We start from the raw sequence: 17,671 nt of genomic DNA on the forward strand, positions 1-17,671 counted from the left end.
GTAAGTCCCACTGCAGTCCAATTTAGAAGGATTGATCTTGTTTCAAGTTTTCATACATGTCCACAGTTCTCATGTATCTCAAGGCCAGTTCTTTCCAAAACAGATACCTAAATCTTATGCTTGCAATATTCTTTTATTTTAGTGCAAGTGGAGAGTTTGGCTGTTAGACATCTGCCTTGCGTCAGTATTGTACTGCAACAAAATACGAAGAGGTACGTAGTCACTTTGGACTTAACTGGCACAATATTATTTGGCATTCATTGCAATGAACAGCGTATTGCCAGGGTAGCAAGTGCTAGGAATGCCACTTCAAAAACAGCTCTTCTATCACAAGCAGATCTTACTCACAAAAGAGTTAATTTTGGTGAAGGGGTTCTAACTGAGAGATTTCCCAGCTCTCATTGTCATGCATGTTGGTTACAGAGCTGTCTGGTCTTTCACATTTGCATATGTTTCACCCATTAAATTTGTTGGTATCACAGAAGTTACAAGAATTAAGGGCTTTACCAGAAAAGAGAGCTACTTCATGGGAGGTCACAAGTTGAATTTACAGCATGTCAGCAACTCTGAGCTAATGTTCCAGGGAAACATATTTTTATTAAAAAAAAAAATCCTTATTGTTAATTGTCAATAATTTAAAGGAATTTAACGGAAAGTAATAAAATTACTGCATGTTTTACTCCAATTAAATTTGAAAACAAAAAGTATTTTTTCCCTTTTAATCCTGTGTTCCACTTAATTACAATGTCAGATCTTCTCTGCTCTTCTCCCTTAAAGATTAATGCAAAACACTTGGGAATGCAGCTGGCTAGGAATTCTTCAATGAAACAATTTTTTAGCTGGAAAATACTAATTCACTATATTCTAAGACACTTGCAAGAACTTAGGTGCTTCAACGGGACTTTTACTGAAATGCAAAACTCAAAGAGAGCGAGAGGTATAATAGGTAACAGCCTTGTGATTGTGAAACTCTCTTGGGAGATAAGCAGCAAATTCAGGAGTCTCTTCTGCCATAGTTAGGTGTTGGGCCTGAGATTTTTTCTTCCTGATCTTAACCTAGTCCCCTGACTGCTAGGTGTGAGAAAAACCACTATAGAGCTGGCCCAATGATTATTCTGCCTATCTGGGATGTTGGGTACTCAGCTTCACTGCTTTGTTGCAGAGAATTTAAACAAAATGTACAAATACAAAAAGTTGTAACCCAGCTCTAGCTTAGGCAAACCACTGTGGAGTTGATTTCCTGGTGGTTGGAGCAGATTCCCAGGACAGGGAGGAATGGCAGACCTGCAGACTGAACCTGAATCTTTCACATCCTAGGTAAATTCCTCTCACTGCCAGACTGTTATCTGTGCATCCATAAAACTGAAAGGGGTTTGTGTCATTTAATAAAGAAAAAGAACATTTAAGAAACCTTGAAAAGGTTTTACAGGATCAAAAAAACATTTCCTGGTCTAACCTGATATTGAGCATCTTTCATCAATACAAGACAGATTTAATAAAAAATATTTATGATTATACATTATTATAAACTCGTATTATTTCAGTTTGATTGTGATTGTATTTATATCCTGATATCATTAAGGATGGCTTTTGTTAGCAGTGAAATCTGGTACTCTATGATTTACAATGTTCTGTATGTAGAAGGGGAGAGTCTCATCTGAAAAATTTGACAGAAAACTTAAAGAACTTTACATACCTTCAAAGACAGTGTTTTATAAATTTTTGAAAAAAATCCAATGGCCTCTAAATTATTTGCATAAGGTATAATCTTAAAACTATCAGGTAACAGAATGTTGTAATGTTATAATAACATTTAGCTACTAATAAACATAGTAACAGATAAGTATTTGGTAAAACTAGAAACAGGCCTTAATTCTTTTTTACCATGGATGTCAACATTTCTTTGCTGTAATTACATCTGGGCTATTTTTCCATCTTGAGGCTAAACATAAATTCAGATTATAAATGTTTGCTTCTAAAACATATTTACTGGAAGAATAAAAGCCTAAAATAGTATGTCTTAGCAGGTCTCTTTTGTAAACAGGATTAGCACAAACAGCGCTGCCAGAGGATGATGATTAATGGTTCTAAACACTATAGATCTGCATTATGTAATGCATCTCATATCCTTGAAATGAGGACTGTAATTTGTCATTGTTGTCTAGAGCTAAAATTACAACACGTAATTTACAAGAATAGATTGTAGTGTTTTATAATTGCATTTTTTTAATTCATATGGTCTATATTTGAATAAATGTTATATCTCAGAACGATGCGTTCATTTTCTGTGTAGTGATGTGCAGTGGCTGGATAATCAATTATACATTTGTTTAGCTAAAATGACCTCTGTCATATTTCTCATACACTATGGTACCCTGCAAGCAGCACCACAGAAAAAGACCCACATTCTTCCCACCAAGAAGCACTCATTTTCTACTTTTATTTCCTCATCCCTACTCAGCCCCATGGCTGGCAGGATTTACAGCTGAACCTTGGGGTTGGAGCACGTTCTCCCAGCTCATGGGAATTACCTTCTGGTCTCTTGTCAGTGTGCCCTTACAGGGGGCTGCTTTCTCATGGGCTGTCCCCGGCACCTCTCCTTGCCCCTGCTGCGTCCCCATTTTAGACAATGAGTGAATTCTCTGACTGGCCTTGGCTCATATCAGAGATATGGCTCATTGTAGGCCGCAGAGTTCATTAAAAGTCAAGTTATTTCACATTCAAAAAATTTCTCTCTCTGAACCTCTCTGTACTCACTCACACAATTACAGAAAATCTATGTAAGAGATGCCAGACAGAAAAACCTGATTCATGGCATTTCTTTATGGGAATGCACTAAGAATCCAATGTTTTGGCTTACGACATGGTCTAATGTGCCCTAATCATTTGAATGGGAAATTCCATTAAATCAGTGACTTATGGTTCTGGAATTGCTCAGTGACCTCAAATGCTGGAGGACAGATGCAGCTTGCCTTCTTTATTCACTGGTGCTGGCTCATAAATGTATCTTGCTAGCTTGGACAACAGAGACAGCTCCCTTGTGGGCCACTTAGTTGAACTTGACTGAAGAATGTCTGCCCCTGGAAAGAAAAATATTTGGTTTCCAACAGAGAGCTAGAAGTTTCTGTGCCAAATGGGACAGCGTTTGGAACAAGCTAGAACAGAATGGAGAGAAAATTAAATTATCGTGCTAGGACTGAACATTATTATATAGATAAGTAAAAACATAATACACCTACCTGTGCAGGTATTTGTTTACTGTGAATGTTTTTCCTTTTCTGTTTTCAACCAGTGTTAACTGCATAAAACTGATGTGTGATCATTCCTTGCTACTTGCTTTCAAAAATATAAGCACGCTTTGTTAAATCTATAGCATAGGCAGCAAGTGATATGGTCACATCAAGCTGTTAACAAGAAGACAAGTGCAGGTCGGGTAAGCCTTCAGAGACTTTAGAGAGTCCTGCAAAATTAGTAGTAGCCAGAGCCAAATGCCTTTGTATCTAACATCACATAAAATTAAAGTATAATCTGGAGGTGCTCTGTGCTGGCTGTCTATCTCAGAGATGTAAGAATTTATTCACTATGAAGAATCAATAAATTATACACATTTTTTTTGCTCAGAACCAGTGTATTTGATTCAAGGAGGAATACTGTCATCTGGTTAAGATTTCAGCTTTAATCACCCACTCAGATTTGAATTTTAAGCCCCCCCTTCCAAACACACGTCCACTCCATATATCTACATGTGTTTGTATTTGTATGTGTGAATGCACATGTATACATACATGTGTCATTTTGACAATGGTGCTCCGATCTTGTTCATAGTATTATTTTCTGTTGTCTGCCCTTGCATATCTCATTTCAGTTGACACAATATATACTTATAGATTCAGAATTTGAAATGGATAGGAAGAGAAAAGAATGCATATTTTCAGTGAAGGCGTCTGTGTGGTTTTATGTAAGATTTTTGTAAGACCAAACTGAAAAAGGGCAGAAAGAACATCATAAAGGTAAGCCTAGAGAATTTAATGGAATGTCATAACTTTGTTATATTTTTTAATTTATCTTACAGATTTCATCAGGAAGTAACGGTCTCACTATAGAATCTTGTAATGACAACAGTAAAAAGGACACATACTCGGATAAATTCTGTAAGTTTTAAAGTAATTTCTGTAGAATGCTGCCAGCCCCCTCACCTCTGGTGAGTAGTTCTAAAGGATTTTCTGTAGAGACTCTATTCTGTAAAGCCCGTTCACAGGAAGGCTGAAGGCATGGGTACAGCTGGATGATGCACGTGCCTCGTTCAGTGAATTACTAGTAGCTATCATTTGCTGCCTTGCCACAGCAGTAACAAAATAGTAACAGAGAGCAGAACTCCTGTATCGGGTAACACACATACACCAGCTGTCCCTTTAACCCACTGCTCTCCTCCTTCCTTATAAAACCTTTATTTTATCATCTTTAAATATTGCACGTTTTTCACTCATGAATAATACTTTGTTTAAAATGTCACATCTGAAGTACCTAGTGAGTTATGGAAAATTCTGTGTTTGTAATGGAAATAAAATAGAAACGTAGAAGTTTGACCTTACTGTTAGTATTTGTGTAACTTTAAGAAATGTCTTTGCATCATGTACACAGGTGCCATGTGATGCAGGAGTTACCATGGAAACACCACTATTGAATGGCAAAATCAGGCTTCAGAATAGCTTTATCTTAATCACCTTCAATTTTTCCATGTGTTCCAAGTATTTTTCTCTGTTCTACAGGGAGTGAACATGGAACATAACCAATCTGTGGGCTGAAGGATGATATGCTTCACTTACACAACTCTTCAGGCATTGCTGTCCTGTTTTAGTAATAAATTACTTTTGTTCCTAATATTAGCTTGCATAAAAAAAGACAAGTAATGGACAAGCCATGTATGTACTTCATCTATATATCTTCAGAAGATATTGTAAGGCAGACATCTCCCAAGGGAGACTTTAATACTTTAAGCACTCTGTCAGTAACGGTTATCCCATAAAAGGTCCATCACAGGTACCACACCGTGTTTTATGGAATAAAGGAGAATGGTTATTTTGAGCAGGGACCCTTGATACCACAAAACCTGTGGATATTGGTCAGTTGAGCACAGCCACTATTCTATCACATTAAGACCTCTATCAAACAATGCTTCCTTCTTTGAATATAAATTTCATCATATGAAAGAGCTTTTATTTGATTCTTTGTATTATGAGATGTTCTTGAAGGAGACAGAAAATGTACATGATATAATGCTGGACATAAGGAAGAACTCTTTTCTAACAATAGTGATGACTGGTCAAATGTGTTGAATGTTCTTATATAACATAATTCAGATCAATACTTTTTTATTGCATCATTCAAGCTTATTGACCATCTAACAACTAATAAAACGTTCTTAAACCTTTATGCGCTCAGACTTAGAAAAGAATAATCAAAAATGGTGAAAAAAAGTCAGAGTACAACATATAGTTGCTAAGTATGTATGTTATATTTAAGAGTGACAATAGCATGAAAAACACCGACACAACTGTAAATATACAGATACATATTTAAACTACGTTCATGTCACACGTAACTCCATCTTTGTCATTCAGCCACCTAAAATTTTGTTTTCTTATTTGGGCAGAGGGGGAAGTTCCTTTTTCCTGTGTGGCTAAGTAAAATATGTTCTTAACACATCAGATGTGATGATGTGAAAAATCCTGCTCAGTCCCAGCTGCAAATGAATCATCTTATGATTTCAGAGAAGGAAGGAACCAGTGTGCACTGCAAATGGGCAGATACAGAAAGGGAGGAATTTCCAAGAGTTGGATTTCACTTACATTAGCTGGTAGGAGCAAAGTTTTACTGAGGAATACTTATAAGAAAATGAAAGAATTAGACGACCTGCTGAAAACTAAAGCGGGAACACATGGGAAATGGCAGTATGAGAAATAAAGGATGCATGTAAAAGCTTACTGTGAGGACCTCCAAGTAGCCATAAGACTTGTCTGGCAGAATTCAGGCTGCACAAAATAAAAGGAAATTGCTGTTCAAAACTATCTATGTCTGGAAGACGGGGGGGAAGAAAGAGAAGGATTTATGGGTAAGAAGGAGAAGAGAGGGAATAGAGCAGATGAGTAATGCAAGAAGTAGGAAAGAAAGAAGACTGCAAAGGAGAAAAGACTGCAAAGTCATGGTCACTCATGAAAGGCCAACATATAGCCAGTAAGCATGTAGGAAACAATGGTGGCTGGTCAAAAATAGTTTGGATGTTGATCTCCTAGCCAGGCCAGTGTTTAATGAAGAGAAAGATAAACTAAATGGACATTTTGGTAAGAAGAGCAGTCACTTCATAAAAGAAAATCGGAAAAAATACGTCAAAGCTAGAAGGAGGGAAGAGGTCAAATGAGTGGTCAAAATCAGAAATGCAGTTTCCTTCATACTTAGGAAACTAAAATGTCTTATTCTAGTCTTGAAATTGTACTTCCACCTAGTCACTTCCCTTTACCTCTGGTCTTCTCAAAATTTGTTGCCAGTGCTGCTTTTCCCCCTCAAGAAAATGTTCTGTCCATCTCTTGGCTTCTTTAAAAGTCAAACATAACACCTGGCTTTAGACTCTGATGGAGGTGGACTCGTTATTTGATATGGCTGTATAAATAAAAAGGATGAAATACATGAAAATTTCATTGTCACTGTAGTTCATTATTAGTTAGGACAGGGATTTTATAGGCTATAGAGAATTTTTTATGAAATCACAGCTGAACCTTCCACAGTGAAAACTGCCATCCCAAGTATCAGAAACTGGGGAAGGAGGAGAACATGCCCTTGCTGCCCAGTAGCTCTGTGCAGAGCGAGGCTGTGGCTAGCCTTCATCATTTTGGCATCAATACCAAGAAGTTGTTGTCGTGATGTGACACAGACAAATGTTCTTTTCGCTCATCTCACAGATCCAGTACCTCGTTACAAATGTAAGGTGTCCCCAGAAGGAGGTTTATCGGTATTTTAGTTTAACCAGTTTTGTGTATAAAATACTGCTGTGTGTATAATTTGTTCCACTTCCATTTTTAAAGGCTTACTGGATTGAATTAAATGTTTTCGATAATTATGAAATATGAATAACAGTCTGGGTATTTAGCTGCTGATAAACCTGAAAATGAATTTGAATGTGGAAAACAGGTTTACTTTTTTCATTCGTTAAAAAAAAGAAGGAAATCACAGGCTAAAAAGGTTACACGAGGCAGGTCTCATTTGCAAAAGTAGCAGCAATATAGGCATATGTTACATAAAAGCCAAAGCAATTAATACCTGTACAACAAAGTGCATACAGCAGCGGTTCATACACAATGAGAACTATGGCTGTTAAACTAGCGTATTAATCTACAAAGCAAACTTCGTAATCAGTCCAGCAATTTTTCAGTCTCAAATAAGCCATTTGATGGGAGTCTACTTCGATTTGTGTTTCAGTGTGGAAATACCATTGTGTGCACTTTTTCTACTGCTTTATAGGCCATAACAAGTTGTTCCCAGGACACTTAGCAGACAAGTCACATTTTCATCATTCAGTGGAGCCTTGAGTACGTTTAGGACACGTCCTGCAGAGCTGTTCATTGTAGTGGTTCAAGGACACCTGGTGCTGTGGAACAAATCCTTTATTGACAAATATAGATTTAATGACTTTCTGACGTGCAGTAAGATATCCTTTAGTCCTGAAAAAGAAGACTTGTTACATACTAGTGTGATGCAAAGAGAGAAGATGATTTAAACTAAGGCATGTCATAGCTATCAAAAGCATCCCAATGCTGTAGTACTGAAGCAAGAGCTCTTTGATAAACAATCCACCAGGACTGCAAAGTCATTTTAATGCCTTCCATGGAAAATCATGGAGAAATGACAGTAGGGAGTGTCCAAGTCACTGATGTGATAGATCAGAGCAGACAATTCTCTTCAATAATGCTGTTTTAGTGTCAGACAAAACTGAACTTTATGGCATTTGGGTTCCTACTGTGTTTTTTCAGAATCACTTACAAAGCCTATTTATAATCACTCTGGCATTGCTAGGACACTATACTATACCATAGCATTTCTGCACCCCTGTTTGTGACCAGTTTATCTTATCCGGTTGTTAGTGTAGCTAGCTGTGTTCAGCCACGTCAGAGCCAATGGGTAGTGGCACAAGAATTGATGATCTCCAGCACCACTGAGTGGCAGTCCAGTTCTGTGTCCTTATGTCTGCAGGGTAAATCCAGCACCCTCCCTCCTCAGGGTGTTTGGTCCATGGGAGTAATGCATCACTGTTTCAATAACACATTGTATACATGAGGAGCAGCCAATTCATCCACTTGAAAAATGGGCTACATTCATGAAAGGTATTATAAGGAGACTCTTCATGGCGGAATTTTAACCAATAAATGCCATACATTCTCATCTGCCAATTTAAAATTCAAAATACTTGAGAATTACAAGTACTTGTGAAAATAAGGAGGTATTGTGTTCAGAGGAAGCTGTACAATGATTCTGCTGTATATATTTATGAAGTATTGCTGTTTGTTTTGCAGCAAGTGTATAGAGGCTCCGAGGAAAAATCAGAGCCTATGCTGGGTACTGCTGACAAAAAACTAGCACAAAGATGGATCAAATTTAGGGCACAAGCAACCTACTTCAGATAACATATAGGAAGTAGAAAAAAATTGGTGAGGAAATCACAGACATCCTCTGTCCTATAAAAGATTATTTAATTCCAACTTTAATGAAAGCTAGTTACTTGCTGACTCTCATGATATTAGCCTATTTTCTCACGTGAAGAATTCTTCATATTGCAGAAATGTGGGACTGATTACAACATGAAGGAAAAATATGGTAGTAACCCTGGTCTCACTCATCATTCTGGGGAGAAAAACCATTTTGACTTAGATACCTAAATATGTTCACTTTTTCCACACATAATTTCAAAGCAATTAAAACCTTCCACTTGACAATTCCAGATATTCAATAAAAAAAAATTATCCTTTGAGAGGCATCCTTCTCATAAAGACTTTCTGTGCCTCTTCTACTTTTTCTGTTTAGGTAAGTATCTTGGCAGGCATGTACCTTTGTCCAATACAGATCTAATTATCACACGTCAGAGTTAAAAAGTCATGGTAAAAATCTATGTCTTCTAACATGGAAAAAGAACTTTATTAGAATGAAGAAAATTGAGGCAGACAACTTACTTTTCCTTCCTTCTCTGAAGAGCTTCCGTCTAAAGCACCTTCACTCCACACTTCCTGCCAGGCTTTATAACAGCAAAGTCATACATAGTTCAGATGTCTTCATATCCCTTGCCTTCTTTTTCAAGCCTCAGCATCCGTCCATCATTCTCCAGGTTTCTGCATGCTCTTTTATCTTTCTTAATGCCTTTGAATTTCCACTCCTCTCTGTCATTCCTGTGTCCTGCTTTCTCCTGCATCTCACTCAAGCCTCTGATGACAGTTTCAGCAGCAATTTTCATGGGAATTGTAAGCCAGCCAGGGGGACTTTCAGATACAAGGAGAAGGGAACACCATTTGTGTTAAGGCATCTCACGCATTGTAGCTCCCGGCTTCGTTATCAGAAGACTTTGGTGTAATTGATCCAGATACAGCTGTCACCTCAGACACTTCTTTACATGGCTCCTGGATGACAACCTCAATGGAGAGAAGAATCTGGACAAGGGACGGAAACTTAGGAGGAAAAACAGGTGAGACACAGAGTATACTTAGAAGAAGAGAAAGAAAAAAGTAGAGATAAAAAGAAGGATAAGGAGAAAAAGTAAGAAGGTGAAACAAATGAGAAGAATAATTCTCCCCTCCCTTTAAGGCCACAAAAAAATTGATGATTACTTAAGTGTTCTTCTAGTACTTTGCAACACCAGATTTTGCTTCATTGCCTCTAGTAAGTTCTTTGCTAATTCTTAATCAGAGCTGAGCTCTGATTGTCACATGTGTCAGACCTGGGACCTCTATTACAGAAGATAATCCCATAAGGGTACGTGTAATTAGATGGAGCAACAGGGTGTGACAGCAACTCTGTACTGCAGAGCAACTATGTGCAGAGCAGCACATTCACTTTAGCTAGCAAGGGAGTCTTTTCTGAAAACCTATTTCATATTCACCCTGACCTCCCCAAAGAAAAACTGCCCTAAGAGATAATTTATCAAACACTGAAAAATAAGGAAGTGTCAGAGTGTCTGTGAATCTTTAATCCCTTATTAAATTATGATGCCAGCTTTAGTTATACAATCATACACATTTTTCCCCTTGACCCATGCTTCATTATGTGCAAAAAAATGAGCCTTTTAGTATATTCTCTTAGCTTCATTCAGCATGTGGTCTATTTACTTTCCACTTTTGAGTGTCAGCTGTGAGGACAGCCATACATTTCCTGCTTGCCTGTTCTGTGGCTCTCAGAGCCCATACATGTTTCATAAACATTCCTCTCCACAGCACTTGCCCTGAAAGAAAGGAGTTTCACCATCTCCATCCTACAGCTGGGAAACTCAGGCTGTATGATATGAGTATCTGAGAATTCAGGCTGATCCGTCTGAGTAGTTGACAATGGGTAACATTTCATATTTTCAAAAGGCAGCTCCCGGTAGCTTTGGATACAGTTGTGAATGTTTAAAATTTTCTGTAAATCAGCCTGTAAGATCTCAAGATGGACAACGAAAATGGAGAACAAAATAACCACCTGGGAAAAATGCGATTAAAGGAACTTGCCACACAGGAACTCTGCAGTGGAGGACAACTCCAGTCCCCAAAGCAGCTACTGCTAATGATGAGAGATCTCCCTATGGCACCAGGGCTTTAAGATAAGAAGTGTCATGCAACCTTGATAACTTGCAGTGCTACTGGCACATCGCAGATACTAAAATGTGCTCTTTACTTGTGTAAAAATCCCCTGTTGTGCCTGAAAAGGAAGTGCAGGCTGTTATAAACAGGACTCTCAAGATCACTGTGTCCTTCCTTGTTTCTGGAGCAGTTACAAATACTGAATGCCTCCTTACGGGATTTAACTGGACGAGAATGTTTACCAAAAAAGCCCTGTGACTCCCATTATAACATCAGGCACCATATATTGAAAAAAATCCACCAAAAATAATAGAGTAGATTTTCCAAGCTGCCTTTTAGTGCAGGCAAGATCTTTCTGTTGAACCGAAATCCATACTTATGGAGAGGGGAATAAAACAAGGAAGGAGAGGGACTGAGAAGTGCCCTAGGATAAACAGCAAATAAATTTATTCTATGGCAGGGATAAACAAATCCAACTCTGTATTTTTCAGGTCCTCTAGCTGGAGTCACCTTGGGAGTCATTTTAAAGAACACTACTTTTTTAAATCCATAAAATATTCTATTCTTTTTCCCAAGCTCTATGACACATGGCTCACTGACCACATGACACTTTCTTGCTTGCTTCTAAGAAATGCAGAGTTATACTCCCTGCTTAAACACTTTCAGTGATTACCTCTGGTAGCAACCTTCCATCTCTCACTGGCTGTGCGTTATTTTCTGGAATGGATGGGATTTCCCGACTGTCCTAACAGGGAGTTAACTCCTAATGAGTTGATGTGCACCCCTACTAAGGATTCTCATCTCCTGGCTTGCATAGCACATCTCAGGACTGTTGATCTAGAAATCACGGAGCCAGATTCATCTGTTTCTGATTATCAGACACATCGTTTTTGTTATTCCTAACACATTAATTTTGATACCAAGGACATATTTTTCCAGCTGAATTTGATTCACACATCGTTGGATATGCAGATTTTTATGCATTTTTATGGTCTTTAAAAAAAAAAAAAGTCTGAAAAATGTGAGTTGTTCTTTTTCACTTAGTATGAAGAGCAAATTTGAATCTTCTCATTTCTCATTTTTTTCAGCTGCTATATGGTATATTATTCTCATATTTTTAATGTGTATTATTGTTTTGCTCCTTTTTTTTTCTTATTCCAGGTGCCCTGCCTTTGAAGAATCTGTTCTTGTCCATACTCATATCCATATTCATCTTCACAGAGAAACACTGAAACTCATGTAATAGATCTTATAACTCTCTGATTGCTTGCTCGATATGTACTGTGTACAAATTATATATTGTGTGTTTTGTTAAGAAGAGTTTTGCTGGCTGTGAAGAGGAAGGCTGTTTGCCTTGTTCCTGCTGCTGTTGTGCTCTAGTTAAGGATGAGAGAGAAGATTGCTCCCCAGCCAAAGGGTGACCTGGAGGAGCTTCTAGAGGGACACTGATGCCAGGACAGGAGACAGAGAGGAAAGAGGTAGACGAGGTAGAAACATAGGCTTAGAGGGTAACTCAAGTTGGAAGGGACCAGCTGTGAGGTCAGACCACATTGCTCAGGCATTTATATCCCTCTGGGGCTCACATTAGGAGATTGTTGAGGGGAGAGGAGAGCAGATCTGCAGCAAAGCCTCTGAAATGATGGAGGAAAGGAAAATGGTCATTAGTCCCAGAAGAAAAGATCTGCTGAAGTGTTATTTCAATTCAGGGAGCCATGGAAAGTTGCTGAAGTAGGAAGCAGGGAGGCCCATTTGCAAGACCCCATTAAGCCAGAGTGTTTTCAAGACTATGGTTTTAATCTCTTAATCTTCTGTATTTTATTAATTTCAAGTGCTACCTTATTCCAGACTGTTGTTTTCATGTTCAAATAAACCCAAGCTTTAGAAACTGCAAGAAGTTGGCATCTTTTGATGTCTCTATTTCAAAAGAATAGACACTTTTACCTCATGGTCTTGAGCAGTGCTGGGCCCTGTTACAAACGTGCATTTACCGGACAGGTTATTCATGAGCCAACTAGTACACCTTCAGTTTTATTGATGGATATTTGTGTATCTGAGAATGTTGTTGTTAAACAAACCTCCATCCTGCCCTTGACATTAATACTGTCGTTAGGGAGGGACATTGATTGGGCAGACAGTCATAACCAGTGCTGAGGACCAGGCAACAATCAGGCTTAAAAACAAGGCAAAACAGACCCCAGAGAAGTTAAGCAGTGTACCAAGCAAAGAGCAGAAAAAGAAAACATGGACAGAAAGGCTCCAGAGTAAATGGCTCAAGGAGCAAAGAGAAGGAAACTAAGGAAGTCTGAGTCTAGGCTAAAGAGCAGACAGACCTGGAGCAAAGCTGAGAAAGAGCTAAGCAGACAGAACCGAAGTACAGAATACCTCTGCAATCAAGTAACACACTTAGAAAGCAAGGCCAAGTGGTGAGATGCCTGTCTGAAACACTGACAAGCCACCAGCTAACTTCAAAAATCTATCCTCAGAGTTCAGCGTTGGCTATTTACATATGCACTATCTTATACATAAATTTGCGCATGAACAATTTGCTCATCTGAGTAGCTTGAGTTGAATGATACCACACAGAATCAAATGAATATGTGCCAAAGCACATCCACATGTATGTTCCTCTGTTCAGTACTCATCTGAGTAATTTTAAATGTTATGGCAGCGTATAAAATTACATTATTTTAACTCACTGCTTTTTCAGTGATAAAGTTTCCTGCCATCTAGTGTCAGGCAATTATCATCTAGAAGTTTACACGCATGCCTGATGTTATTCCACTTGATCAGGCTACTCACGTAGTTTAAATTAAAGACACTTGCAGCTATGTGCTGGATGGGTCTTTGCTATCTACTCCTCTTTTAATCGGTTTCCTGATGAAGAAGGGCTTATGAGATCATACTGTAGTATTCACGTAGACATACGCCTGTCAATGCGCGCTCTTCTAATAGGTTTTGAACCTGTTGGCCATTTCAAGCACATTTGACAAAGAGGAGCTAGCTTACAGACATTAAGTTTCCATACATCAAATTAAAATAGGCAGTTAAGCAGAGGAAAGAGAGATTGTCAGAGTTATTTGTATCTCCATCCCCTTCCTCTGCCACTGATGGAGAGGCTGTATCATGAGCACTTTATTTAAGTCTACAGAATTCATATTAGAAAGCTATTGTGGAAGTCCTGTCACAGAAAAAAAACCTTCACAATTTGTAGTTTATAAAACACTGGAGAATTCAAGGAAACAATACTAATCCAGAAGGCTCCAATAGTTTCCATGCTCCTAAGTCTGTGCTGCACGTTAAAGAAGCATTACTTGCTAATAGCAAACTCTTATTTAAAAATTTTTTAAATATGAAGAGCTTCACCATTAGACTTCTGTTTGTAAAAAATATCCTCTTGTCATGCCCTAAATAAAATCTGAAGTATATAGCTTAAAGAAAAACAGAAAAGCATGTTCTGAAGCAGCATAGTAGCTTCCCTGATTTTTTTTTTTTTTGGGTGATCAGTAAATACTTCCAGTTTAGTTACTGTTTTGAATGCATGGGAACTTTCTCTGTATTTCTTTCCCAGTGTTGACATCACGGAAATTTCACAAAGTTTGATAGCCTGGTAGAAAGCCGTATTCCAAAGGGACCTTCCTCTGGACCCTATAGCGTTTGGCAGACATTCATAAACAGGACCTGTTTTCTTTAGGTTTTGAGCAAAATCTCTTCTGGACAAATAATGATTTAGCTAACAGCAAAGGGATGGAAAAATTCTTTGACCAACTAGGGGATCCTCGTTATGTTTGCAATGGAGTTATTGTAACAGAATTTTAACAAATTAGTCTGAGAGCATCTTATGACCAAAGACCTCAAAGAATGGAAACTCAGAGACATAAAATCTTAAGGTGTTATTTTTAGCAGGATTTTTAACAAGTAAGAGGTTTAAGAGACTGGTTTTCTTTTTCCTTTCCTCAAATTCCTTATGCACTAGGAATGGTTCAGCTCTAAGCCAAAAAATATCTGAAACAAGTAAGAGAACTTCTCATTTGCTATTTTAGGCGTGTTTAAAGAAAAATCACTGGGTGTAAGATAACCAAATATTTTTGTAGTGCATTTTTTCTAAAACCTTGCTCAGGTAATTTTTTCTCTCTTAAGGAACAATCAAGAACACAAACACAACCTCAATTATTTTTGATTTGGTTTATAACAGACTGTATTTCCTCAGCCAAGGCTGGAGCTCAGTTGTAAACTGACACTATTTTCATAAACTGGCATGGGTTCACTGAAAATACTGTACCTGTTCAAGATCTGTCTTGCTGACTGTGTTCACTTGAAGTCTTCAGTAGTAAGAGGAATGAATGGTATGTAAACAGCACAATGAATGTACAATATCACCTTTTAACAGTATCTGTCTTAGCTGAGTTTGCCTTATTTAGGTATGGAATTAGAAATATATTCACTTGAAGATTAGAAATGTGGCATACTACGCTTCCTGGAGGGGCTCTTGATTCTAGAAAAGAGGATCAAAGTAGCAGCTAAAGCTTAGCAAATTTCAAGGAAGAAAAATCTTTGCGTGCCACATCTCTGCAACATTCTTGAGTACTTTCTACTTTACTACCATTATCATTTCTATAAATTTGGCATAAAATCCCTGTTGCATGGGATTTTATGCCCATCCATGTCCATTTTACTTTCTTTTTAAGGAGGGATAAATACACCTGAAGAGTCGGTCTGCCCCGATGTGTTACTAATGGCATGAAATCATGGAAATTAAAGCTGAAGTGAGATCCCACCAAAAGCCTCAGTGATAAGCATTTGAATATCTGGAATTTGTGTGTTTTTTCAAGCCATTGTTTCTCATGCTTCAAGAAACAGGTTTTTGTTTGGCCTCACAAGAGCTAGATTTAATCCATTACATCCTTTTTCCTCTTTCTCAGCTTTCACTAGCAGTTGTTAAAAGTCTTTATATAACATGTACTGAAGACTGTTTTCCAGTTAAGAAACATTTTTTAGTGTATTTTCTTCTAATTTTTGTGATGGTGGCACTGCAACACCTTTAAATGTACTCATGGAAGATTCTTTGCTAATCTGCATATAATCCTATATTTTAAACTATAAATTTTCCTTTTAAAATATGCAGAGATATATACATTGAAGCAATACAGATGTCAGTAGGAATTTACCACCCTAATCACCAGATGCACACACACTTTAACAGATTTCAGAGACAGAATGACTTTTTCAGCTTAGTTGCGGCATCTTTAAGTACTATGCAGAGTATGGGGCAAATCAACGGTGGTTTTGCCTAAAAAGCAACTGCAGATTTTGCCTGTTTCTGGAACAACTTATCTCCAACGTCATTACACTTCTAGATTAGCTGCTTAGCGGTGGGGAGCATGCGATGACATGTTAATGACCAGATTTGGGTTCGATGTCAACAGGTTTAATTTCCGATGCAACAGCACTGAAACCTTGTGAAACGCATGTGAACTATTGCAAAAAACCCCGTTTTGTGAGGTATTCGCCACTCTGGGCCAACATGCCGCAAGAAGGGGGTTTTGTGTATTTCTTCTTGACGGAGCCCGTTCCTTAACGTCTCCCCTGAAGGAAAAAAAAGCGAACTAACCCCCAAGCCTCGCCATAAATGGCGTTCTGAGGGTGAGTGTCTGTCAGTGGGGAATGCATTTGTGGGGATGTCCGTCGCCGGGCTTTGCCCCAGAGGCCGAGAGCCAAAACCGCCCAGGCGGACGCCGCTCCCCTGAAGGAAACCCGCGGTCTTTCCCACCGAAATCCAGGTTATCATTTCCACTCAGCCTCGCAGGTACGCCTCCGCAGCCACCGGGCTTTAGTAACCGGGCCGCCTCCCTGTTCCCGTCCGCCCTCGGGCCGGGCGCCGCAGGGCCTTCCTCACCCCGCCGGGCGGGAAGCGCGGCGGCGGCGGCGCCGGCGGCGCTAGGACCCGCCGCGAGGCAGGGGCGGGCGGCGGCGCATGCGCGGCGGTGTGGGTGCCGCTGGCCGCCGCCGCCGGACTCGGTGGAGCGGTGCGGGAGGGGCGGAGGGAGGCGGCGGGGGCGACCGCCGGGACCTTCCCCTCAGCGCCCCGCCAGAGGCAGCGCCCGCGACGCCGGGCATGGGGCGCCGCAGTTCCGCGCCGCGCTGCCTCGCCCCGTCCCGATGAGTCCTCGCCTGAGCAAGTGAGTGAGGGGGGGCGCCCCGGCGGTAAGTGGCCGCTGCCTCCCGGCCGCCCTCCCCGGGGCAGCGCGTCCCTCCCGGGCGGGGAGGGAGCCGGCGCCCCCGGGCCGTGCCGTGCCTCCGCTGCCCTTGGCCCCGCTCCGCTTCTGCGGCAGCCCGCGGCTTCTCCCCTTTCCACGGTTTTACCGTTTTTCTGAGAAGCAACTCTCGCCCGTCAGTATCTCCGAGAGGAGAAGGGAGGCTGCCGGGGGTGGGCGGCCGGTGGGCGCCGCGGGGGTCCCGGTGGGACTCGGCCGCGGCCGGTCCGAGGCCGCCCCGCCGCTCGGCTCGGCTCGGCTCCGCCGCGTCCACCTGCGCGCTGGTTCCTCGGCAAGGGGGACTCGCCCGGCCCCTCTCCGCCTCTTCCCCTGCAGGGCGCTGGCGGGCCGGCCTCGGGACGGAGGATGTGGTGAGAGGATGGGGCTGTCTCCCGCGGGGGCTCGCCATGGCCAGGGAGGACTCGGTGAAGTGCCTGCGCTGTCTCCTCTACGCCCTCAACCTCCTGTTCTGGGTGAGTGGAGCGACGCGGGGCCGGGCTGGGCCGGGTCCCGCCGCCGCCGGAGCAGGTGGCGGGGCTGGCGCGGGGCGCCGGGGCCCCGCCGCCTCTGACCGCACTCGGTGGGCTCCCCGCACCTGGCCAGGGG

The 17,671-nt window shown here is 40.7% G+C and overlaps 2 protein-coding genes across 4 annotated transcripts in view; one reads left to right on the forward strand and one right to left on the reverse strand.

Moving 5' to 3' along the window:
* Nucleotides 1-16,748: 16,748 nt before the first annotated feature.
* On the reverse strand, nucleotides 16,749-17,474 carry LOC135311651 (serine/arginine repetitive matrix protein 1-like). The gene has a single exon (XM_064441714.1). It carries the CDS (start codon nucleotides 17,472-17,474, stop codon nucleotides 16,749-16,751), a length of 726 nt encoding a protein of 241 aa, XP_064297784.1.
* The window catches only part of TSPAN12 (tetraspanin 12), a 47,639-nt gene continuing 46,747 nt past the window's right edge, over nucleotides 16,780-17,671 (forward strand). The window contains exons 1-2 of one of the 3 annotated variants that reach the window (XM_064446666.1): nucleotides 16,780-16,990; nucleotides 17,402-17,538. In XM_064446666.1, coding sequence (XP_064302736.1) covers nucleotides 17,473-17,538 — 66 coding nt within the window. In that variant the 5' untranslated portion in view covers nucleotides 16,780-16,990; nucleotides 17,402-17,472. Of the gene's footprint in view, nucleotides 17,016-17,401; nucleotides 17,539-17,671 lie in introns of all 3 variants that reach the window. The other 2 variants (XM_064446657.1, XM_064446652.1) reach the window with 2 other exon arrangements.

Source organism: Phalacrocorax carbo, chromosome 1 (genome assembly GCF_963921805.1).
Source record: "Phalacrocorax carbo chromosome 1, bPhaCar2.1, whole genome shotgun sequence".
NCBI lineage: Eukaryota > Metazoa > Chordata > Aves > Suliformes > Phalacrocoracidae > Phalacrocorax > Phalacrocorax carbo.